The sequence below is a fragment of the Chiloscyllium plagiosum genome, unplaced genomic scaffold (genome assembly GCF_037043375.1).
Source record: "Chiloscyllium plagiosum isolate Xiang-an unplaced genomic scaffold, Cpla_swu_hap1 HiC_scaffold_3, whole genome shotgun sequence".
NCBI classification, from domain to species: Eukaryota; Metazoa; Chordata; class Chondrichthyes; order Orectolobiformes; family Hemiscylliidae; genus Chiloscyllium; species Chiloscyllium plagiosum.
This window is the reverse complement of record NW_028270141.1, coordinates 160,487,613-160,514,395: the sequence shown is the minus strand read 5'-3', so window position 1 is coordinate 160,514,395 and position 26,783 is coordinate 160,487,613. Positions and strand designations below refer to the sequence as shown.

At 44.6% G+C, this 26,783-nt stretch overlaps 1 protein-coding gene across 4 annotated transcripts in view; it reads right to left on the bottom strand.

Moving 5' to 3' along the window:
• The window catches only part of LOC122552344 (phosphofurin acidic cluster sorting protein 2), a 772,803-nt gene that overhangs the window by 564,286 nt on the left and 181,734 nt on the right, over nucleotides 1-26,783 (bottom strand). For all 4 annotated transcript variants that reach the window (XM_087984748.1, XM_087984739.1, XM_087984743.1 and 1 more), the window contains exon 2: nucleotides 26,043-26,130. In XM_087984748.1, coding sequence (XP_087840874.1) covers nucleotides 26,043-26,130 — 88 coding nt within the window. The remainder of the gene's footprint in view (nucleotides 1-26,042; nucleotides 26,131-26,783) is intronic.

Below are 26,783 nucleotides of genomic sequence, written 5' to 3'. Positions count from 1 at the left end.
TGCTTAAACTCTGTAGAGAGTCAGAGGTAAGACTGCTATCCATGAAGCCACACAAAGTATTGACTATACTGAACAATACAACAGACAATTACTTCAGAAGCTCAGGTTTATGGTGAGACCTGTTCTCATATTCTAGACTCAGTTAATGAGCCTCCCCAAGTATGCTCATGTAACTAGTCTGTAAACATTGTGGTTTTTCCAATGCATCACATTGTAGAGGATTCATAAGAAAGGTTGTTGTTGCCAGTCCAATTTCATCATTTAGTGAAGATACCAGGTGTCCCACCAGTAATGTGCGTAATGCACACCACGCTACTTTGAGAGATAAAAGCAAAACAGCATCAGGTTCTAAAGCAGTCTCCTTTTCCAGCACTGTAGAAAAAGGTGAATGTTGTGTTTTCCTCTCCCAGTTCTTATCCCTCAGTTCCCCACCTCCTAGAATTGTAACTCTGATTTTCAGACATAGAGATGCCAGTGTTGGACTGGGGTGGACAAAGTCAGAAGTCACATGACACTAGGAGCGCTCCAAAAGCTTATAATTTTAAATAAACCTGTAGGACTATAACCTGGTGTTGTGTGACTTCAGATTCCAATTTTCAGAGTTAAAAATCACACAACACCAGGTTACAGTCCAGCAGGTTTATTTGGAAGCACTAGTGAATGGACCAGTGCTCCTTCATCAGGTAGCTGTGGAGCAGGACTATAAGACACAGAATCTATCGTAAAAAATTACAGTGTCATGCAACTGAAATTATATATTGAACAAACCGAGATTTCTGTTAAGTCTTTCATTTTTTTTAATGGGTTGCAGGCTTTGGTTCATTAATATGTAAATCCCAGAACTTCTTTAAAGTCACATTCTCAAGATAACTTAAGGTTTTATAAAAGGTGACATCTCAGCTCAGATAATGCATTAAAGGTATGAGGTTAGAGTCTGCCTGTAACCCAGTCTTGAGTCAGACTGCTTCTATTTCAAAGTAGCAATTTATAAAATATTACATGGATTGACTGCCTGCAGATTGTGTGCTTTTTGAGGAAAATAGAATGTATCTGCAAATATAACTCTGCTTGCAGAACAACATGTTCTGGAGCCAAACTGACAGTAGGCTATACTAGATCTGGTACAGTGCATTGAGATAGGGTGAATTAATGATCTCATAGAAAAGATGTCTACAAGTAGCAATCACCACAATAAGATTGAAGTTTACACTCAGTTTGAGGGAAGGAAGAATCGGTTCAGTACTGCTTGTTTTAGATTTAAATAGGAAAATTATGGGTGCATTAAAGCAAAGATGACAACAATGAAGTGGGAAATGAGGTTAAAGGAGAGGTCAGTAGAGATGTCATGGCAGATATTTAAGGGGATGATAAGAATACACAGAATAGTGGAAAGATTTCAAGGGACAGACCCACCATCAATTAGAATTAGTTATTTGAATCCCGACAATGTGGAAACAGGCCCTTTGGCCCAACAAGTTCACACCGACCCTCCGAAGAGCATCCCACACAAACCCATTCCACATTACTCCACATTTACCCCTGACTAACGCACCTAACCTACACATCCCTGAACACTATGGGCAACTTACATAGCCAATTCACCTAAACTGCACATCTTTGGATTGTGGGAGGAAACCGGAGCACCTGGAGGAAACCCATGTAGACACAGGGAGAACGTGCAAACTCCATACAGACAGTCGCCTGAGGTTGGAATTGAACCTGGGTCCTGATTCTGTGAGGCAGCACTGCTAACCACTGTGCTGCCCCAAAACTAGAAACATTAAAGGTAGTTTCAAATGAAAAGAGTCAACATTTAATTGTGTAAACACAGGTGTCAGGTCATAGAGTCACAAAAATATACAGCATGGAAACAGACCCTTCGGTCCAACTCATCCATGCTGACTTGGTATCCTACATAAATCTAATTCCATTTGACAGTATTTGACCCATATCACTCTAAACCTTTCCTATTCATATATCCATCTAGATGCCATTTAAATGTTGTAATTGTACCAGCCTCCACCACTTCCTCTGGCAACTCATTCCATACACAGACCACCCACCGTGTGAAAAAGTTGCCCCTTAAGTCACTTTTATATCTTTCTGCTCTCACCTTAAACCTATGCCCTCTAGTCTTGGACTCCCCCACCCCGGGAAAAAGACCTTGATTATTTACCCTATCCATGTCCTTTATGATTTATAAACTTCTGTAACATCACCCCTCAGCCTCCAACCCTCCAGGGAAAATAGCCCCAACCTTTCCAGCCTCTTCCTTTAGCTTAAATCATCCAATACTGGCAACATCTTTGTAAATCTTTTCTGAACCCTTTCAAGTTTGACTACATGTTTCTTTCAAGTTTGACTACATGTTCCTGAAGAAGGGCTTATGCCCGAAACGTCGATTCTCTTGTTCCCTGGATGCTGCCTGACCTGCTGCGCTTTTCCAGCAACACATTTTCAGCTCTGATCTCCAGCATCTGCAGACCTCACTTTCTCCTCAAAGATTTCAACCTACTGCGAATCCTCTTACAAGGATGCCTTCCTTGAAGAAGCTCTCTTCCTCCCTCTACAAAGGATTCCTGAAGAAGGGCTTATGCCCGAAACGTCGATTCTCCTGTTCCCTGGATGCTGCCTGACCTGCTGCGCTTTTCCAGCAACACATTTTCAGTACATGTTTCTTATAGCAGGGAGACCAGAATTGAATGCAGTCCAGGACCGATGCATGAATAGAGACTGAACCGTTAGGCCTATATTCACTGCAGTTTAGAAGAATGATGGGGGATCGAATAGACACTCATCATATTCTATTAGGTCTAAACAGGGTAGATGCAGGAAGGATGATCCCAATGGTGGGGGGAACGTCCAGAACTAGGGACCATAGTCTAAGGATATGGGGTAGGCCATATCAGACTGAGATGAGGAGAAATGTCTTCACCCAGGGAGTGGGGAGCCTATGGAATTCACTCCAACAGAAAGTGGTTGAGGCTAAAACATGAAATGCTTTCAAGAAGGAATTAGATATGGTTCTTCACTATGAACCTGCACTCCAAAGTCTCTTTGTTCAGCAACACTCCTCAGGACCTACCATTACGTGTATTAGCCTTGCCCTGATTTGCCTTTCCAAAATATAGCACCTCATATTTATCTAAATTAAATTCCATCAGGCTAAAGGAATCAAAAGGTATGGGGAGAAAATGGTCACAAGGTTCTGTGTTGGTGATCACACTGAATGGTGGAGCAGGCCCAAAGGGTTGAATGGCTTACTCCTGCTACTATTTTCCATGTTTCTAGTTTGTCCTATATGTAACTACTATATTCATAAAAGGTGAGAGACAGTAAATAGGCCAGTTACTTAACATCAGTCATAGAGAAAATGTTAGAGCTATTATTAAAGACCTTATAGCAGAGCACTTGGATTGGTTATAGATGAAAGGGAAATCAATGACCAATCTATTGGAGTTCTTTGAGGCAGTAACACATGCTGTGGATGAAGGGGAACTGGTGAATGTACTGTACTTGGATTTCCAGAAAGCATTTGATAAGGTGCCATATTAAATCTATTGTCAAAAATAAAAGTTCATGATGCAGGGGGCAAGATATTGGCAAGGATAGAAGATTGACTGACTAACAGGAAGCAGAGAATAGGCACAAATTTGTCTTTTTCAGGTTGGCAAGATGGAACAAATTGTGGAGCACAGGCATCAGTGTGAGGACCTCAGCTCTTTACAATTGATATCAATGACATGGATGAAGAAATGGAAGATGTGGTTTCCAGATTTGCTGACAATACAAAGATAGATAGGAAAACAAGTTGTGACAAAAGATATAAGGAGGCTGCATGAAGGTATTGATAGGTCAAGTGAGTGGGCGAAGGTCTAGCAAATGAAGCATAATGTGTGAAAGTGAGAAATTGTCCATATTGCAGAGATGTTAGCTGTCATCCCGAGAGCTGGAGGTAGGCCATCCTGTGAACCTGACGGTGGGTAGGCTGTTCTGAGCGCTGTCGTCCCGAGAAGGGGTAATCGGGACGGGTTGTGCTAGAGGTGGATGGAAGGTGTGTCAGAGCGACCGAGAGCTAGAAGGTGTGTAGGGGCAAACCAAGATCCGAAAGACTTGTGGGCTGCCCTGTGCACCGTTGTCCCAGGGAAGGGGAAGGAGGTGGCTGGAAGGTGTGTCAGGGCAGTCCACAGGCCGGATGGCACATCGGGATGAGCAAGAGCCCGATTGTACGTAGGGGCAGACTGAAAGCTGGAAGGCAGGTAGGCTGTCGTCAGTGCTGTCACCCTGAGCAGGCACCAGGGCAGGCTGTCCTAGAGGTGGCCAGAAGTTGCAAAGGGCGGTTAGGGAAGCCGGAAGGTGGGTAGGCCATTCTGACCGCTATCGTCCTGGAGCGGGTTGGGGGAGCAGGATGGGTTGTCCTAGAGGTGTCCAGAAGGTGTGTCAGGGCAGATTGAGAGATGGAAGGGGCACAGGGGCGGTCTGCCTTAGAGTGGCTGGAAGGTGGGAGGGACGGGTGACTTGCTGGGTTACTGGGGATCTGTATTTTATGGACTGTTTGTTATGTAATTGGACTGTCTTATATGTATTTGTCATGGTTATTGTTTTGTGATGACTGAAACTGGGATTTGAGATTTGTCCTCATTTCCCTGAAAACTGGTGGAATGGTAGGGTTTGGGGCCTGGCCTTGCTGCTCCTCTCCCTTATAAATTGCTGATTCTCTGTTAATGTTAACTGTTTTGTAAACTGTACTGTTTAATAAAATTTAAAAATGCAAAAAAAATTGCAGGGATGCTGCATCTCCTGGGAGAATCTATAACCAAGGGTTACTTTAAAAATCAGGAGATCCACATTTAAAATACTTTCACTCAATCGACTTTGAGTCTGTGGAACTGTTTTCTTGAAAATGTTGTGGAAACAGACACTTGAGCATTTTTGAAACAGAAGTAGATTCTTGTGAAGGAAGGGAGTGAAAGGTTATCAGGGCTGGGTAGAAATGTGGATTTGAGGTTACAATTAGATTGCCAATGATCTTTTTGAATGATGGAACAAGCCCAAAGAGTTGAATGTTCTGCTCCTGCTTCTAACTCATATTTCAAAATCAATTATTCCAGTGCCTTCGGCTTTGGTAGAAGTAACTGAGAATCGGGAAAGGATGAGTTTAGGTATCAAAATGCTTTGGGGTTGGAGAAAGTCTAAACCAGACAGTGTAACTATAGAGTGAACAGAATGAGTACACATGGCCAAAAGAGAGATCCTTTCCCACAGCCAATTATTTTGCAAATGAATGCCAGGAGTTTTTCCTGGAAATCTATTCCACATGTTGAGAACTTGGTGCATGAAGAAGAATTTCCTGATCTCAGTCCAGAATTTAATAACATTAATCTGTTTCTCAGCAATTCAATTTAAAGGAATATTCTGAAAATATTGAATCCAACAGTTTTCATCAGATTGAGTAGACCAAGCCATTCATTGTAGCTTTGACCCATGTCACTAGGGATCCACCTCCAGCTTGCTGACTGGAAATGGATGCAATTAACAAGGAATATACATGAAGAAACAGTTTTAAGGAAGCAGCCATCAACTTGTGTTCTATATTTTGCCAATGTCATTGACTACTGTTTTGTTGCTTGCTGCTTTGCATAAGTTCAACATTTACTGGGACTTTGAGCTCTCGACCAGGTTGCGACCATAAAGTCAATCCACACCATCTATGTATTGCCAAGTGTTGTTCTTTGCATTGGTCTGTATTATTTTTATTTTTAGATCAAATCTCTGAGGCACTGGTACTGGCTGTGGGGCGACCTGTACAAGATGGCATGGACTAGTTGGATCGAAGGGTCTGTTTCCATACTGTACATCTCCAAGACTCTCCAAGACTGCTTAAGAAGGGCGGTAAAGACAAGCCAGGGAACTATAGACCGGTGAGCCTGACCTCGGTGGTGGGCAAGTTGTTGGAGGGAATCCTGAGGGACAGGATGTACATGTATTTGGAAAGGTAACGACTGATTCGGGATAGTCAACATTGTTTTGTGCGTGGGAAATCATGTCTCACAAACTTGATTGAGCATTTTAAAGAAGTAACAAAGAAGATTGATGAGGGCAGAGCAGTAGATGTGATCTATATGGACTTCGGTAAGGTGTTCAACAAGGTTCCCCATGGGAGACTGATTAGCAAGGTTAGATATCATGGAATACAGGGAGAACTAGCCATTTGGATACAGAACTGGCTCAAAGGTAGGAGACAGAGGGTGGTGGTGGAGGGTTGTTTTTCACACTGGAGGCCTGTGACCAGTGGAGTGCCACAAGGGTCAGTGCTGGGCCCTCTACCTTTTGTCATTTACATAACTGATTTGGATGCGAGCATAAGAGGTACAGTTAGTAAGTTTGAAGATGACATCAAAATTGGAGGTGTAGTGGATAGCGAAGAGGGTTACCTCAGATTACAACAGGATCTAGGCAAGATGGGCCAATGGGCTGAGAAGTGGCAGATGGAGTTTAATTCAGATAAATGCGAGGTGCTGCATTTTGGGAAAGCAAATCTTAGCAGGACTTATACACTTAATGGTAAGGTCCTAGGGAGTGTTGCTGAACAAAGAGACCTTGGAGTGCAGGTTCATAGCTCCTTGAAAGTGGAGTCGCAGGTAGATAGGATAGTGACGAAGGCATTTGGTATGCTTTCTTTTATTGGTCAGAGTATTGAGTACAGGAGTTGGGAGGTCATGTTGCGGCTGTACAGGACATTGGTTAGGCCACTGTTGGAATATTGCGTGCAATTCTGGTCTCCTTCCTATCCGAACGATGTTGCGAAACTTGAAAGGATTCAGAAAAGATTTACAAGGATGTTGCCAGGGTTGGAGGATCTGAGCTACAGAGAGAGGCTGAACAGGCTGGGGCTGTTTTTCCTGGAGGGTCGGAGGCTGAGGGGTGACCTTATAGAGGTTAACAAAATTATAAGGGGCTTAGATAGGATAAATAGAGAAAGTCATTTTCCTGGGGTGGGGGAGTCCAGAACTAGAGGGCATAGGTTTAGGGTGAGAGGGAAAAGATATAAAAGAGACCTACCGGGCAACGTTTTCACACAGAGGGTGGTACGTGTATGGAATGAGCTGCCAGAGGATGTGGTGGAGGCTGGTACAATTGCAACATTTAAGAGGCATCTGGATGGGTATATGAATATGAAGGATTTGGAGGGATATTGGCCGGGTGCTGGCAGGTGGGACTAGATTGGGTTGGGATTTCTGGTCGGCATGGACGGGCTGGACTGAAGGGTCTGTTTCCATGTTGTACATCTCTATGACTCTATGACATGTTATCATTGTGACTTCAATTGCATAAAGACTGGGTAAAGCACTAAAGCTATGGAGGACATGTTTCTGGAGTGTATGAGGGATGGTTTTCTAAAGCACTGCATTGAGAAGCTGACTGGAAGACAAGGTATTTTGGACCTAGTATTATGTAATGAAAAAAGGCTAATTAACAATCCTGCGAAAACCCTTTAGGAATGACTGACAACAATATGATAGAATTTTATGTAATGTCTGAAATCAGGTATCTCATTCTGAAGTAAGGATGTTAACTTTGAATGAACGCATGAGGCATAAATTGGCTGATCTGGTTTGGGAAATACATGGCACATGGCAACTGCACATTCCTTCAAGGTGCAAACACTCAATAAGATCAGTCAAATGCAGCTAGAACAGCAAGTTCAGGATTGGACAAGATTAGAAGAACTATTAGGTTGCCAGAACAGCAGAAATTCAGATGATTGGGAGGCCTTTGAATATAACCAAGGAGGACCAAGAAATGAATGGCAAGAGTTTAGAGGGAAATGGGCCAAATGCTGGCATGTGGGACCAGATTAATTTGGGATATCTGGTTGGTATGGTCAAGTTGAACCCAAAGTCTATTTCCCTACAACTCTATGACTCTATGGCTTTAAGAAACAGATAAGTAAACGGAGAATAAAATATGAATGTAATCTAGCTGAAAACATAAAAACATACTGCAAAATCTTCAACAGGTATGTAAAAAGACACCAGTTTATAAAATAAATGTGGGTGTATTAAAAGCAGTGTCAGGAAATTTTATTATAGGGAATAATGAAGTGGCAGATAAGCTAAATGAATGCTTTGTGCCTGTTCACACTGAGGAAAATCTCAGAAATCTCATAGAACTGGAGATCCAAATTGATAAGGAGAATGAGGAGTTAAGGAATTAAGATTGTACTGGAGAAATTAATGGTGCTGCAAGTTGATAAATCTCCAGGACCTTAAGGTTTACATCCTGGAGTGCTGTTTTGTGGTACTGTAGCACTGTCTCTACCTTTGAGCCAAAAAGCCCAGGTTCTAGTCCCATCTGCTGCAGAGCTATGTAAAAACACATATGCAGAGGTTGCTTAAAAATACCTAGAATGGGGATCCAAGATGGCGGTGAACTGAGCAGATCTGCCTTGCTGAGCTCTGCACCCCCACCCAGCAGTAGTGATATTCCACCTCCCCCCCATCAAAACAGTAAGACATTATGGGATAATGAATGTATTCCTGATGAAGAGCTTGTCATTGAAGTGTCGACTCTCCAGCTCCTTGGATGCTGCCTGACCGGCTGTGCTTTTCCCGTGTCACACGGTTTATCTCTGATAATGTATGTTCACCAATCTGTGTGAGTGAAAAAGGCTGGGGAGCGATATTGTACTTGTAAATTCAGATGTTGGAGAACAGCATCTGACTGCTTTCCACAAACAGAAGCAAGTTTTTCCAATAAACTATTAGATTATTATCATTATTGTATTGACTATTAGATGAATGAACTACTAAATCTATCCTGGTACATTATGGTATGCATTGCCAAATCATCAAGAAATACTTGAACAACTGGCACTCATAGATTACCGCTTGTTTCAGGTCACCCGAACGATCAATTATTCAAACAAAATACTCCCTGCTCATCTCGGTTGGACACTTGAGGCTCCACCGCAAATTGATTTATACAATACAGCAGGTGAGATAAACTCTGCCATTTCACCAGACCTCCTCCTATTTCTTTATTTGTCTTGACATTCCTTCATCATGGGTGCCAGTGAAATCAGAGGTGCAAGTGGAATCAGCGAAAGTCACCCTGCTCAAAAAAGGCCCCTCGATGAAAATGGCAACCATTTCAAGGCACTAAGACACGCCTTGTAAGACCAAAGTTCGAGCCACAAGTTACAGCAGTTGAGAGTATTTGGAACTCTTTGTAACAGAGCTGTGACTGATGAGTCTTTGTGCACATTTAAAGCTAAGTTGATAGATTCTTGATCAGTTGGGGAAATCGAGCGTTATGGTCTTATGGTCTCATAGAATTTGTTCAGCAAAGAAAAATGGAAGCAGCACAACTGGGTAGCTTTTCCACCTGAAATAGACCTTTGTAGAAGGTGAAATGTTTGTAGTGAATGGACACGAAAACCAGATGACTAAAAACCTGGGGGTTAAAAAGTATGCAGGTCTACCAGCAACCATGTAACTGCTAACACCACCTGGCTCACTGACATCCTTTATGCAGGGAAATCTGCTGCCCTTACCTGGTCTGGCCTACATATAACTCCAGACCCACAGCAATGTGGTTAATTCTTAAATGTCCTCTGGGCAATTAGGAATGGGCAATAAATGCTGACTTTACCCTGTGAACAAATAAATAAAATTCACAATACTAACACTTACTTAATAAACCTCGAACATTTTACTTCTGGAGGCCTTGTGGTCAATGGGAGGGGGGTCAGCAAGAATCAGAATTATATACATTTAAATCGGGAGCGCTTTGCCGAAAAGGGAACAGAGCAGGAGTCAGAATTACAAAATTTCAAATCTGCAGATTTTTGTGGATATTGTGAATTGAGTGGGAATCCCTCACTATCAATATCCTAGTGTTCCCATTGACCAGAAATTGAACTGGACAAACTATATTAATTCTGTGGCTGCAATAGCAGGTCAGAGGCTCAGAATTTTGCAGTGAGACTCTCCAAAGCCTGTCCACCAGCTACAAGGCACATGTCAGAGGTATGATGGGATATTCCCCAGCATTTTAAAGCTGGAGTATTTTACGGATAATGGGAGGGGAGTGGGAATCAAGATCACCAATGGTTTAATAAAATTAAAGAATTGTGGATGCTGGAAATCCAAAAGTAAAACAGAAATTGCTGGAGGAACTTGGCAAGTCTGGCAGGATTCATGTAGAGAAATCAAAGTTAACATTTAGGGTCCAAGTCAGTGACAGTTGTTAAGAACAATGAAGGGTCACTGGAACCTAAATATTGACTCTGCTTACACTGTTTTCTCCCCATTGATGCCGCCAGACTTGCAGAGTTCCTGTTTTTGTTTTACCAATATTTTAGAACATAGAACGTGGAACAATACAGCGCAGAACAGGCCCTTCGGCCCTCGATGTTGTGCCGACCTGTGAACTATTCTCAGCTCGTCCCCCACACTATCCCAAAATCATCCATGCGCTTATCTAAGGATTGTTTAAATCTCCCTAATGTGGCTGAGTTGACTTCATTAGCAGGTAGGGAATTCCACGCCCTTACCACTCTCTGAGTAAAAAACCTGCCTCTGACATTTGTCTTAAATCTACCACCCTTCAATTTGTAGTTATGCCCCCTCGTACATCATCCTAGGAAAAAGTCTTTCACTGTCTACCCTATCTCTTCCTCTGATCATCTTGTATGTCTCTATCAAATCCCCCCTTAGCATTCTTCTTTCCAATGAGAACAGACCCAAGTCTCTCAGCCTTTCATCATAAGACCTTCCCTCCAGACCAGGCAACATCCTGGTAAATCTTCTCTCCTTTTAAGTTATTTTGTGAATATTGGGTGGGGGGGGGGGGGTCAGGATCACCAACATATTTCAAAAAGTAACAATCTGCCTGCATTAAAGTCAGATGACAGTGGAACAGATGACTAATCAGCTGAACTGATGTGTTGCAGTTCTGTCTACATAATCCTTCAAACATTTTAGAAGTTGTCTTTTCCACTCTTGGCCAAGCAGGCTTCACAGTAATGATTAATACAGAGCCTGTTTGCTCAACGCACACATTCCAGGACCAAAGTCAGTAATGGGGAAAGTGAGGACTGCAGATGCTGGAGATCAGAGTCGCAAGTGTGGTGCTGGAAAAGCACAGCAGGTCAGGCAGCATCCCAGGAGCAGGAGAATTGATGTTTTGGGCAAAAGCCCTTCATCGGGAATGAGGCTTCTGAGCCAAGGGGGTGGAGTGATAAATGGGAGGGAGGGTGGGACTGGGGGGAAGGTGGATGAGATTGTGATATGCAAATGGAGGTGGGGATAAAGATGATAGATTGGAGAGGAGGGTGGAGTAGATAGGTGGGAAGGAGTTTGGACAGGTAGGAAGGTCATGAGAGCGGTGCCGAGTTGGAAGGCTGGATCTGGGATAATGTGGGGGAAGGGGAAATGTCGAAACTGGTGAAATCCACATTGATGCCATGTGTTGGAGGGTTCCAAGGCGGAAGATGAGGTGTTCTTCCTCCAGGCATTAGGTGGTTAGGGTTTGGCAATGGAGGAGGCCCAGGACCTGCATATCTTTTGTGGAGTGGGAGGGGGAGTTGAAGTGTTCGGCGGAGGCGAAGAAATTGGGAATAAGCACAAGGTGGCGCCGATACAATTATCAATGTAGAGATCTAACTGTGGAAGATGGACTGTTCCAAGTAACTGACAGAGTTGTCGAACTGGTTGAACCAAACTGGTCCTCACCCTTTGAATCCTCCCACTTCTCCAGTTGAAAGGGGTAGCCATGGGCAACCGCATGGGCCCCAACAATGCCTGTCTCTTTGTCAGTTACATGGAACTGTCCATCTCCCACAGCTACACCAGCACCATTCCCAAACTTTTCCTCCGCTACGTTGATGAGTGTATCGGCACCACTTTGTGCTCCCATGAGGAGGGTGAACAGTTCATCAACTTCACAAACACCTTCCACCCTGACCTCAAGTTCACCTGGACCATCTCAAACACCTGCCTTCCCTTCCTGGGCCTCACCATCTCCATTTCCGGCGGCTGACTCAACACAGGTATCTACTTCAAACCCACCAACTCCCACAGCTACCTGGATTACACCCCCTCCCACACGTGGTCGATGATGCCCTCCAGCGCATCTCATCCACTTCCCACACCTCTGCCCTTGAACCCCACCCTTCCAACCGCAACATTGGCAACAAGGACAGAACCCCCCCGCCCCATCCCCATCCCCAATCTTAACCTTCCACTCACCAACCTCGCATCATCCTCCACCATTCCCATCACTTCCAAACAGACCCACCACCAGGGTCCGTCCCCAACCCACCTGCTTTCCGCAAATACCATTCCTTCGCGACTCTCTCATCAGGTCCACACCCCCCACCAACTCACCCTCCTTTTGCGGCACCTTCCCCTGCCACCATAGGAAGTACAAACTCTGCGCCCACACCTCCCCCCTCACCTCCGTCTAGGGCCCCGAAGGAGCCTTCCACATCCATCAGAGTTTCACCTGCACTTCCACACATGTCATTTACTGCATCCATTGCTCCTGATGTAGTCTCCTCTACATTGGGGAGACAGAACACCTACTTGCAGAGCGCTTCAAAGAACATCTCCGGGACATCTGTACCAACCAACCCCCCCGCCGTGTGGCCGAACACTTCAACCTCCCCCCAACTCTGCAAATTACATGCAGGTTCTGGGCCTCCTCTATCGTCACTCCCTAACCACCTGAGGCCTGGAGAAAGAATGCCTCATCTTCCACCTTGTGACCCTCCAACCACACAGCATCAATGTGGATTTCACCAGTTTCCTCATTTCCCCTCCCCCCACCTTATCCCAGATCCAACCCTCCAACTCGGCACCGGCCCCATGACCTGTCCTACCTGTGTATCTTCCTTCCCACCTATCCACTCCACCCTCCTCTCCAACCTATCACCATTACCCCCACTTTCATCTACCTATCGCACTCTCAGTTACCTTCCCCCCAGCCCCACCCCCTTCCATTTATCTCACCACCCCCTCGGCCCACAAGCCTCATTCCTGATGAAGGGGTCTTGCCTGAAACGTTGATTCTCCTGCTCCTCGGATGCTGCCTGACCTGGTGTGCTTTTCCAGCACCACACTCTTGACACCAAAGTCAGTTATAACAATTCTAGGTGTGATTTTTCCCCAGTGTGGAATGGGGGTCAATTCTGGCATCTTTACTGATCCTCCAGCTGACTCAGTACAGATTAAGTAATCAAACCCAAGGGCCTTCTGTTCTCCATCACTCAGTTACGCATTGATTACTAGGATTGGAATTGGGAAAAGTGTGGCCAAACATTCCATTGACAGGTGATGAAACAGAGAAGGGCAAGTCCATTACATAGCATATGTGGCACAGAAACTTATCATTCGCCAAACCAGTCCCATCTTTCCTCATCTAAATCTACTTTTGTAACTCTCCAGTTACAACTCCCTTATGCATTTATCTGATTTTCCCTTAAATACATCCACATTATTGACCTCAACCACTCCCTGTGGGAGTGAATTCCACATTGGCAACACAAGTGGATAAGGTGGCCAAGAAGGCATATGATGTGGAGTTGCCAATGTTGGACTGGGGTGGACAAAGTTAAAAAAATTTACCAGTTTTTACCAAAGTTAAAAAGTTACAACCCCGGATTATGGTCCAACAGGTTTATCTGGAAGCAGTAGCTTTCGGAGCACTGCTCCTTCATCAGGTAGTTCGTGGGGCAGGATCATAGGACCATAAATTCTGTATCCTATGATCCTGCCCCACTAGCCACCTGATGATGGAGCAAAAGCTTATACTTCCAAATAAATCTGTTGCACTATAACCTGGAGTTGTGTGATTTTTAACTAAAGAAGGCATATGACATGCTTGCCTCCTTTGGTCGGGGTATAGAATGTAAAAATTGACAAGTCATGTTGCAGCTATATAGAACTGTAGTTAGGCCACATTTGGAATATTGTTTACAGTTCTGCTCACCACTTTGGAGAGGTGACAGAGACAGTTAACAGGATATTGCCTGGTTTGGAGGGTATTGGCTGTCAGGAGAGATTGAGTCAAAATGTGTGGCGCTGGAAAAGCACAGCAGGTCAGGCAGCATCCAAGGAGCAGGAGAGGCAATGTTTCGGGCATAAGACATTCTTATATCCGAAATGTCAACTCTCCTGCTCCTCGGATGCTGTCTGACCTGCTGTGCTTTTCCAGTGCCACACTTTTCGACTCTGACTCTCCAGCACCTGCAGTCCTCAGTTTCTATCAGGAGAGACTGGACAAACTTAGAGTTATAGAGATGTACAGCATGGAAACAGACCCTTCGGTCCAACCTGTCCATGCCGACCAGATATCCCAACCCAATCCAGGCCCACCTGCCAGCACCCGGCCCATATCCCTCCAAATCCTTCCTATTCATATATCCATCCAAAAGCCTTTTAAATGTTGCAGTTGTACTAGCCTCCACCACTTCCTCTGGCAGCTCATTCCATACACGCACCACCCTCTGTGTGAAAACGTTGCTCCTTAGGTCCCTTTTATATCTTTTCCCTCTCATCCTAAACCTATGCCCTCTAGTTCTGGACTCCCCCACCCCAGGGAAAAGACTTTGTCTATTTACCCTATTAATGCTCTTCATAATTTTGTAAACCTCTATAAGGTCACCCCTCAGCCTCCAACGCTCCAGGGAAAACAGCCCCAGCCTGTTCAGCCTCTCCCCATAGCTCAAATCCTCCAACCCTGGCAACATCCTTGTAAATCCCTTCTGAATCCTTTCAAGTTTCACAACATCTTTCTGATAGGAAGGAGACCAAAATTGCATGCAATAATCCAACATGGCCTAACCAATGTCCTGTACAGCTGCAACATGACCTCCCAACTCCTGCACTCAATACTCTGACCAATAAAAGAAAGCAGTCCAAACGCCTTCTTCACTATCCTATCTACCTGCGACTCCACTTTCAAGGAGCTATGAACCTGCACTCCAAGGTCTCTTTGTTTAGCAACACTCCCTAAGACCTTACCGTTAAGTGTATAAGTCCTGCTAAGATTTGCTTTCCCAAAATGCAGCACCTCGCATTTATCTGAATTAAACTCCATCTGCCACATCTCAGCCCATTGGCCCACCTGATCAAGATCCTGTTGTAATCTGAGGTAACCCTCTTCACTGTCCACTACACCTCCAATTTTGGTGTCATCTGCAAACTTACTAAGTGTACCTCTTATGCTCGCACCCAAATCATTTATGTTTTCACTTGAATGTCAGAGACTGAGGGGCAATCTGATGGAGGTTTACAGAATTATGAGAGGCATGGATAGAATAGATAGTCAGAGTCTTTTTCCCAGGGTAAAAATGTTAATTACTAGGGGACATAGGCTTAAGATAAAAGGGGGGGAGGTTTAAAGGAGATGTGAGAAGCAAGATTTTCTTTTACTCAGAGGGTGCTAAGTGGCTGGAATGTGCCACCAGAGAAGGAGGTGGAGGCAGATACAATAGCAATGCTTAAGAGGCATCTTGACAGATACATAAGTAGGCAGGGAATAGAGGGTTACGGACGGCGTAGAAGAAAAAGGTTTTTAGTTGAGAAAAGGCATTATGTGTCAGCGAAGGACTATTCCTGTGCTGTACTGTTCCTTGCATTCTCGACCCTCTCCTGGAAAAGACATTTCTGAATTCATGGTTTGAATTCTTGGGGACAATGTCATATTGACATTTAGCAGATAAGATCAAGAAACCCCCTCCCCCACAACTGATTTGGATAAGTATGTTAAGAGTAATAGAGTTACCAGTGAAAGAGCGGGACCTATTAGAGACCAAAGAGATAAATGTGCTTGAGGCCAATGGACATGCGTGACATTTTCAATTAATACTTTTCATCTTTATTCATAGAGGAGAAAGACATTGTAGCTGGGGATTTACTTGGGATGATGAGGTTCTGAACACATCAAGATTAATAAGGAGGTATAAAATGTTTTAGCAGACATAAATGTGCATAAATTCCCAGGGCCTGAAGAGATGTATCCTTGGCTGCTATAGAAGGCAAGGGAGGATATTTGGCTGAGATATTTAATAACAAAAACAGAAATTACAGGAAAACCTCAGCAGCTCTGGCAGCATCTGTGGAGAGATATCAGAGTTAATGTTCAAAGTCACCTGCGTTTCACTGAATCCAGTCTACTACATTCCCTGCTCACAATGTGGTCTTCTCTACATTGGGGGAACGTAGACTTGGTGACCACTTCACAGAACATCCAAGTTCTGTCTGCCAAAAGGACCCTGAGCTTCCAGTTCCCTGCCACTTTAACACCCCTCCCCCGCTTCCTGGGCAATATCTCTGTCTCTGCTTGCTGCAGTGTTCCAGTGAAGCTCAGCACATGCTGGAAGAACTGCACTTCATTTTCTGCTTGGGACTATAGCCTTTTGCACTCAATATCAAGTCCAACAATGTTAGGGCTTGAGGCACCTTCTCCCATGTCCTTAGCCCAACCCACCACAAATCAGGCCTTGTTATCATATGGTCTACGATTACACACAACATTGGTAGGCGTTAATAGTCCCCATTAGTAGATATTTATTCTCCCAGGCTGACCGTTATCCACCCCTTTGTCCATCCAACTGCTCATCTCTCTCATTAGGATCTATCATTTAGTCCTTACCACCACCCCCACCCCAACTCCCACTCCCCCCCAGCCCCCCATCCCCTCCCCCAACCCTATCTTCTGCTTATAATCTGACATTTTCCTAGCTACCATCAGTTCTGAAGAAGGGTCACTGGACCTAAAACATTAACTCAGATTTCTCTCCATAGATGCTGCCTGACTTGTTGAGCTTTTCCAGCAATTTCTGTTTCTGATTTCCAGTATGTGCTGTTCTTTCAGTTTTTATTTACAAATATTTAATATTTCACTGGCTACAGGTATAAGTGCCAGATGACTGGGGATAGCTGATGTGGTTATTTTATTCAAGAAAGGCAGCAGGGGTAGGTCAGATAATTACAATCCAGTTAGTCACCAGATTATAAAAAGGATTCACGTTAGTGGTAGGGAATTTTTAGAAAAAAATTCTGAAGGACAGGATAATCAATACTTGGAAAGACAGGAATTGATCAGGGATAGGCAGCATGAATTTGTTATAGGGTAATCCTATCTGACTAATTTAACCATTTTTTTTGAAAAGGTGACTAAATACATTGACTGGGTAACACAGTCCATGTGATTTAAGGCCTTTGATAAGGACCTACATGGGAGGCTGGTCCAAAAGGTAAGAGCCCATGGGACCATGGCAAGTTGGCAAACTGGATCCAAAATTGGCTTACAAATAGGAAACAACAGGTGATAGTGGAGGATTGCTTTTGTGATTGGAACCTGTGACCAGCAGTGTACCACAGGAAACAGTGCTGGGTCCTTTGCTGTTTGTCATGTATGTTAACGTAGAAGGTATAATTAGTAAGTTTGTGGATGACACAAAAGATGTGGCTGTTATTGATATTAAGAAGGATGGTCTCAGGCTACAGTCTGATGTTAATCAGCCAGTAAATTCAACAGAAAAATGGCAGATGGAATTTAATCCCAATAAGTGCAAGGTGATGCATTTTTGGAGGTCTAATAAGAGAAGAACATACACAATGAATGGTAGGTCCCTATGGAATACTGAAGAATAAAGGGACTTTGGTATGCAAGTCCATAGATCCCTGAAGGAGTCAGGGCAGGTAGACAGGATGGTGAAGAAGGCATACAGGATGCTCGCCTTCATTAGCCTTTGTAGAATATGGAGCAAGGAAGTCTTGTTACAACTTTATAAAACATTGATTAGGCCACAGGTGGAATACTGTGCACAGTTCTGGTTGTCACACTATCGGAAGGATGTAATTGCATTGGAGAGGGTGCAGAGGAGATTCACCAGGATGTTGTCTGGGATGAAAGGTCTCAGTTATAGAAGAGACTGGATAGGCTGGAGTTGTTTTCCTTGAAACAAAGGAGGGTGAGGGGGATCTGATTGAGCTATACAAAATTACAAGAAGCATAGACAAGAGTAGACCGCGAGAATTTCTTCCCCACGGCAGACATGTCTAAAACCAGAGTGGATAAATTTAAGGTGAGGAGCAGAGGCAATCTGAGAATAAAATCTTTTCATGCAGAATGTGGTAGAAATATGGAATGTGCTATCTGAGAGGTGGTGGAGGCAAGTATTCCTGTTACATTTAAGATGATCTAGATGAGTACTTAAAATGTATTGGCATAATAGGCTATGGACCAGCTGTTGATAAGTGGGATTAGTATAGTTTGATGTTTGTTGTCAGCATAGACATATTGGGCCAAAGGGCCTGGTTCAATGCTACATTATTCGAAAATGCCTGCTAGCTGCTCTTCCCCACAAGAGGGTATGTTCTCAACATGTCACTTTGACACTTTTAAAGAGTGCCATTAGTCACTCCTCAGCTTTGGCTTCAGCCTGTCAATCCTTTCTGAGTGTGAAAACCCACCCATTTCTGATACCATCCTCATCAACCTTCTCTGTCCTTCTCCCGTCGCTGAATCCTTTTTATAATCTGGTGACCACAAGTGCACACTGGACCAATACCAATCCAAACTAGAGATCCAGACAGACACCCGGCAACTATGGTAAAGACTGAATGACATCATATGAAAAGATTTTATTCTCAGATTTCCTCTGCTCCTCACCTTAAATTTATCCCCTCTGGTTTTCGCCATATCTGCCATGGGGACAGCACGGTGGCTCAGTGGTTAGCACTGCTGCCTCACAGCACCAGAGATCCGGGTTCAATTCCCACCTCAGGCGACTGACTGTGTGGAGTTTGCAAATTCGCCCCGTGTCTGCGTGGGTTTCCTCCGGGTGCTCCAGTTTCCTCCCACAGTCCAAAAATGTGCAGGTTAGGTGAATTGGCCATGCTAAATTGCCCATAGTGTTAGGTGCAGGGGTAAATGGAGGGGTATGGGTCTGGGTGGGTGCGCTTCGGTGGTTCGGTATGGACTTGTTGGGCCGAAGGATCTGTTTCCACACTGTAAGTAATCTAATCTAATCTAAAAAGAGACAGTGAAAGATAGCAGACAATGACACATCCCCATGCTTGCTTTGAGCAGAACATCAGCGGAGAGGTAACACCTACTCAAGTCCTGACAAACCTATCCCAACAGTCACTGCATCAGAGATCAGATCAGTTGTCCTTCGTGTGAATCCAAGGAAAGCAATGGGACCAGATCAACTGGCAGAGGTCTTCTAGGACATCTTCAACCTCTCCCTGCAGCAGTCCACTGTCCCTGCCTTTTCAAGAAGGTCAACGTCGTCCCTGTGCCTAAGAAGGCTCATGCAGCATGTCTCAATGACCCTAACCTCAGTGGTCATGAAGTACTTTGAAAGGCTGATCATGGCATTAATCAACTCCAGCCTCCCCACTACTCTTGACCTACTCCAATTTGCCTGTCGGATCAACAGATCTACATCAGATGCCATATCACTTGCCTTTCACTCCTCCCGAGAACATCTTGACACCAAGGACAGCGAGGTATGAATCCGACTCATTGACTACAGTTCAGCTTTCAACACTATTATTCCCTCGAGACTGATTACTAAACTTAGTGATCTCGGACTAAGCCCCACTCTCTGCAACTGGATCCTCAGCTTCCTGACCCACAGGCCACAATCAGTGAAGATTGGGGATAATATTTCATCCTCACTAACACTCCACACTGGAGTCCCCCAGGGGTGCATACTCAGCCCCCAACTGTACTCGCTGTATACTCATGACTGCGTCACCAAATACCAGACTAATGCCATTTACAAGTTCACTGATGACACCACCATAGTCAGTCGAATAACAGATGGAGACGAAACAGACTACAGACAGGAGGTGGAAGACCTGGGAAAATGGTGCACTGAGAACAACCTAGCTCTCAATGCGAGCAAAACCAAGGAACTCATTATTGACTTTTGGCGGGATGTTACTCATGCCCCCCCCCTACACATTAACAGCACAGAGATGGAACGAGTGGAGAATGTTAAGCTCCTGGGAGTGGTCATCCATAACAAGCTTTCTTGGACTCTTCATGTGGACGCACTGGTTACAAAGGCCCAACAACGTCTCCTCAGGCAGCTGACAAAATTTGGCATGGCAGCGAATACCCTTTCAACTTTTATAGGTGCACCATTGAGAGCATTCTGTCTGAATGTGTCACTACCTGGTACGGCAACTGTACCATTCAAGATCGGAGACAGTTACAGAGAGTGGTGAACTCGGCCCGGACAATCACAAAGGCCTACCTCCCATCTATAGAATCCATCTACCAGACCCGCTGTCCAGGAAAGGCCGCCAGCATTCTCAAAGATACATCCCACCCTGGTACTGTTTTTCTACAACCTCTATCATCGGGGAGAAGGTACAGAAGCCTGAACACACACACCAGCCGGTTTCGAAACGGTTTCTACCCTACTCTTGTTAGAATTACTGAATGGACCAGCAAACTCTTAAAATTCGCCTGTCCCTGTGTTTTTGTTTTTGCTGCTGTTTACCATTATTTACTTATCTACGCTACTTAATAATAAATTCAATACAATTCAATTCAATTCAATTGTGGTCTAACCAAGGTTTGATACAACATCTCCACTGTTCATTTATATTCTGTTCAAAATAAATCGCGCTGAGCTTTCCTTTTCTAATTTTTATGTAATTTTGCTTTAATGCTGTCAAAAACAGAGAATTGATGACCAGGAGGAAACTTGAAGATTATCTGGGCAAGAGTAACCTGCTGAAGTGCAGCGAACATGAATATTGAAGGGCAAGACCTTCAGCTGATCAGCCTACAATATTTTGTGAGCAATGAGTCAAGTGGAAAATGATATGATGTGATGTAGCTACAATTAGAAATAGGATGGCTCAACGACCCGCATGAAAAGATAGTTGGGAGATTCAGTGCAAATGAAAAGGAAATTTGCTGACAAGTAGGCAATAATAGGCTTTTAGAAGGGCTAGATTATGTGAAGACAAGGTCAGAGACTCACATTGAGACCCAGTATTACTGTTAATTCATATTAAGGACTTGTTTTCAGAAAATTCATAAAATCATACAGAAAACAGGCCCTTCAGCTTATCCACTCTGCACACACAAAATCTTTATTCTCAATCTACATTCGTCCCACTTTCTAGCTTTCTTTTGTTATTCACTTGTGGGATGTGGGCGTCGCTGGCTATCCCAGCATTTACTGGCTGTCCCTCATTGCCCTTGAGAAGATGGGGTTGAGCTGCTTTCTTCAACCACTGCAGGCGACCGGCTGTAGGTAGACCCACCATGCCATTAGGGAGGGAATTCTAGGATTTTGACCCAGCATCCGTGAAGGAATGGTGATATATTTCTAAATCAGGATGATGAGTGGTTTGGAGGGGAACTTGCAGGGGGTGGTGTTCTTATGTATCTGCTGCCCTTGTCCTTTGAGCTGGGAGTGGTTGTGGGTTTGGAAGGTGCTGTCTGAGGATCATTGATGAAATTCTGCAGTGTACCTTGCAGATGATACACACTGCTGCTACTGAGCTCAGTTGTGGAGCAGTGGAGGGCTTGTTAACGTGGTGCAAATGAAATGGGCTGCTTTGTCCTGGATGGTGTCAAACGTCTTGAGTGTGTTTGGAGCTGCACTCATCCAGGCAATTGGGCAGTATTCCGTCACACTCCTGACTTGTATCTTGTAGATAGTGGACAGGCTTCGAGGAGTCAAAAGGTGAGATACTCTCTGCAGTACTCCTAGCCTCTGACTTGCTCTTCAAATGCAGAACATAGCACATTACAGCACAGTACAGGCCCTTCGGCCCTCAATGTTGTGCTTACCTGTGAAACCAATCTGAAGCCCATCTAACATACACTATTCCATTCTCGTCCATATACTTATCAAATGATGATTTAAACATCTTTAAAGTTGGCGAATCTACTAGTGTTGCAGGCAAGACGTTCCACAACCCTACTACTTTCTGAGTAAAGAAACTGCCTCTGACATATATCCTATATCTATCACCCCTCAATTTAAAGCTATGTCACCTCGTGCAAGCCATCACCATCCGAGGAAAAAGGCTCCCATGTCCAACCTATCTCTCCCTCTGATTATCTTATATGTCTCAATTAAGTCACCTCTCAATCTTCTTCTCTCTAACAAAAACAGCATCAAGTCCCTCAGCCTTTCCTTGTAAGACCTTTCCTCCATACCAGGCAACATCCTAGTTAATTTCCTCTGAACCTTTTCCAAAGCTCTTGTAGCCACTGTGTTTATGTGACTAGTCCAGTTGAGTTTCTGGACAATGATAACCCCTAAGCTGTTGATAGTGGGGTATTCAGTGATGATAACACCAATGAATGTCAAGGAGCAGTGATTAGATTGTTCCTCATTGGAGAGGGTCACTGCCTGGCATTTCTGTGCCACAAATGTTACTTGTCACTTTTCAGCCCAAGCCTGGATATTGTCCATATCTTGCTGCATTTCAGCATGGACTACTTCATTGTCTGAGGAGTCATGAATGGTGCTGAACATTACATAATCATCGGCAAACATCCCCATTTCAGACTTTATGATGGAGGGAAGTCAGTGATGAAACAGATGAAGATGGTTAGGCCTAGGACAGTACCCTGAGGAACTCGTGGAGAGATGTCCTACAGCTGAGATGACTGACATCCAACAACCACCACCACCTTCCTTTTTGTCAGGTAAGACTCCAACAAGCAGAGAGTTTGCCCCCCCCCCCCCCCGAAGTCCATTGATTCCAATTTTTATTTAGGACTCCTTGATGCCACACTCAGAGTCATGGAGTCACAGAGCTGTACAGCACAGAAGCAGACTTTTCGGTCCGCCTTTTCATGATGACCAGATATCCTAAATTAATCTAATCCCATTTGCCAGCATGTGGCCCATGTCCCTCAAAACCTTTCCTATTCATATACCCATCCAGATGCCCTTTAAATGTTGTAATATGATCAGCCTCCACCACTTCCTTTGGCAGCTCATTCCACACACGCACCATCCTCTACATGAAAAGATTGTCCCTTAGGTCCCTTTTAAATCCTTCCTGTCTCACCTTAAACCTATGCCCTCTAGTTTTGGACTCCCCTATTCTGGGGAAAAGACCTTGGCTATTCACCCTATTCATGTCCCTCATGATTTTATAAACCTCTATCAGGTCATCCCTCAGCCCCACCTATTCAGCCTCTCCCTGTAGCTCAAACCCTCCAACTCTGGCAACATCCTTGTAAATCTTTTCTGAACCCTTTCAAGTTTCACAACATTCTTCCTACAGAAGGAGACCAGAATTGAACACAGAATTCCAAAAGTGGCCCAACCAATGAACTACACAGCCATAAAATGACCTCCCAACTCCTACACTCAATGCACTGACCAATAAAGGAAAGCATACCAAATGACTTCTTCACTATCCAATCTACCTGCGACTCCACCTTCAAGCAACTATGAACCTGCACTCCAAGGTCGCTTTGTTCAGCAATACTCCCCAGGACCTTACCATTAAGTGTAAAGTCTTGCCCTGATTTGCCAGTCCAAAATGCAGCACCTTATATTTATCTAAATTAAATTCTATCTGCCACTCCTCAGCCCATCAGTTCAAGGTCCCTTTGTACTTGAGGTAACTTCCTCATCAAATGTGGTCGAGAGGGCTGTTACTGTAATCTCACCTCTGAAATTCAGCTCTTTTGTCCATGTGTGAACCGAGATGGTAATGAAGTCAGGAGTTGAGTGGCCATGGCAGAACCCAAACTGGGCGTCACTGAGCAGGTTATTGCTGAGCAGGTGCTGCTTAACAGCACTGTTGATGACACCTTCTATCATTTTACTGATGATCATGGTTAGGCTGATGGCGCAGGAACTGGGCAGGCTAGCAATGTCCTGATTTTTGTTTAGGACATACCTAGGCAATTTTCTATATTGTCAGGTAGATACTGGTGTTATAACTGTACTGGAACAGGAGAAAGTGAGGTCTGCAGATGCTGGAGATCAGAGCTGGAAATGTGTTGCTGGAAAAGCGCAGCAGGTCAGGCAGCATCCAGGGAACAGGAGAATCGACGTTTCGGGCATAAGCCCTTCTTCAGGAATGGGGAAAGTTTGTCCAGCAGGCTAAGATAAAAGATAGGGAGGAGGGACTTGGGGGAGGGGCGTCGGAAATGTGATAGGTGGAAAGAGGTCAAGGTGAGGGTGATAGGTCAGACTGGGGTGGGGGCGGAGAGGTCGGGAAGAAGATCTCAGGTTAGGAAGGCGGTGCTGAATTTGATGGATTTGACTGAGACAGGGTGGGGGGAGGGGAAATGAGGAAACTGGTGAAATCCGAGTTCATCCCTTGTGGTTGGAGGGTTCCTAGCCGGAAGATGAGGCGTTCTTCCTCCAACCGTCGTTTTGTTGTGGTCTGACGATGGAGGAGTCCAAAGACCTGCATATCCTTGGTGGAGTGGGAGGGGGAATTGCATCTATTGCATCCTCTGCACCCGATGTGGCCTCCTCTATATTGGGGAGACAGGCCGGCTACTTGCGGAGCGTTTCAGAGAACACCTCTGGGACACTCAGACCAACCAACCCAACCACCCTGTAGCCCAACACTTCAATTCCCCCTCCCACTCCACCAAGGATATGCAGGTCTTTGGACTCCTCCATCGTCAGACCGCAACAAAACGACGGTTGGAGGAAGAACGCCTCATCTTCCGGCTAGGAACCCTCCAACCACAAGGGATGAACTCGGATTTCACCAGTTTCCTCATTTCCCCTCCCCCCACCCTGTCTCAGTCAAATCCATCAAATTCAGCACCGCCTTCCTAACCTGAGATCTTCTTCCCGACCTCTCCGCCCCCACCCCAGTCTGACCTATCACCCTCACCTTGACCTCTTTCCACCTATCACATTTCCGACGCCCCTCCCCCAAGTCCCTCCTCCCTACCTTTTATCTTAGCCTGCTGGACAAACTTTCCCCATTCCTGAAGAAGGGCTTATGCCCGAAACGTCGATTCTCCTGTTCCCTGGATGCTGCCTGACCTGGTGTGCTTTTCCAGCAACACATTTCCAGCACAGTACTGGAACAGCTTGGCCAGGGGAGCAGCAAGTTCTGGAGCACAGGTCATTGGTACTATTGCCGAAATGTTGTCAGGCCCATAGCATTTACACATTATTGTCATGGACAGATACATCTGTAACCAGCAGATTGGTAAGGATGAGGTCAAGTATGTTATAAAATAGCATCATAGACTTTGTAGAGTGTGGAAAGAGGCCATTCAGCCAAATAAGTCCACACCAAGCCTCTGAAGAACATCCCACCTCAATACCATCTCCGTAAACCCCCAGTTACCATGACCAGTCCATCTAGGCTGCACATCCCTGGACACTACAGGCATTTTTGCTGTTTTTTCCCTCTTGTCGGTCACCACTGATGATGTTACCTAGCCAGGTAATGAAACGTCTGGATATCAAACCTACAGCTCAGTGAGCAAACCTACACCCTAAGCATAGTGGAACCTGTGAACCTCAGCAAATCTGATTGACTGGGACAGCTAGCATTGCCAGGACTGAGTAATAGGCAAGACTGGAATTGCAAGTATGGCCTGAGACAAAACAAAAGGCATAACATGACATCTGACCCCGGTAAGTTTGGGGTTTCAGTTTGGAGATATCAGAAAACCAAGGGCAGATTTGGAGGCCAAATCAGGAGGAATGGATCTGTGTTAACACTTTGGGAAGTGATACAGAACAATATATCCAACCACCCTGTGCACTTTTTCCACAAAGTTGTTTTAAAAACAAATTTTTCACTCCTGGACAGCTTGTCCATACCAACTGGCTGAACTGGTCATTTAAAAAATTAAAACAGTGGACTGCATCAGGGGACCGGATGAGGAGTGGGCTGAAAGGTTATGGTGAAGCCACCTTGACAACTTTTGCTCTCCCCTCACAGCTAACACTTTCCTGTTTATTGTCTTGCTCCACATCTGGTCAATGAAATACTAAAAGTAAATTTTGTGTCTCTTCCATTTAAATTATATCAGATTCTTACCTGGATTTTCACAGCAATTACCACAGAGTTAAGATCCTTGTCAAGTTCTTTCAGTACGGTCAGCTTCTTTAATGTCAGGCTGCACAATCTAAAAATAACAACAGGAATAACTTTCAGATTAATCATTTGTAATATTCAGGTATTCCTAAAGTGTCTATTAATAATCACATTTTGTAACTGACAATGATAAACGAATGTTTGAGGAGAAAGTGAGGACTGCAGATGCTGGAGATCAGAGCTGAAAATGTGTTGCTGGAAAAGCGCAGCAGGTCAGGCAGCATCCAGGGAACAGGAGAATCAACGTTTCGGGCATAAGCCCTTCTTCAGGAATCACTGTCAAGTGTACATGGAAGACGCAAAGGGTGAGAATATCAAATGACACCATGGTGAAGTTTCTCACACAGTATCACAGCACACTGTAATCAACATCACACATAGCATCACACTGCACTATAATGTATGGCCACTTCCTGAGTTGGAAAATTTACAAATTGTTTCAAGACACTGTCCTGGACACACAAACTCCCCAGCGTTCAAGCCCCTGCCACTAAGTGAGTCCCAGTCAATAAAGGGGAAGTTAAAATCACCCACACAATCACCCTGTTGTGTTTACATTTTTCAGCCAACTGTCTACATATCTGTTCCTCTATCATCCACTGGCTGTTCCAAGGCCTGTAGTACAATCCCATCAGAGTAACTGCAACCTTCCTATTTCTGAGCTCTACCCATACAGGCTCAGAG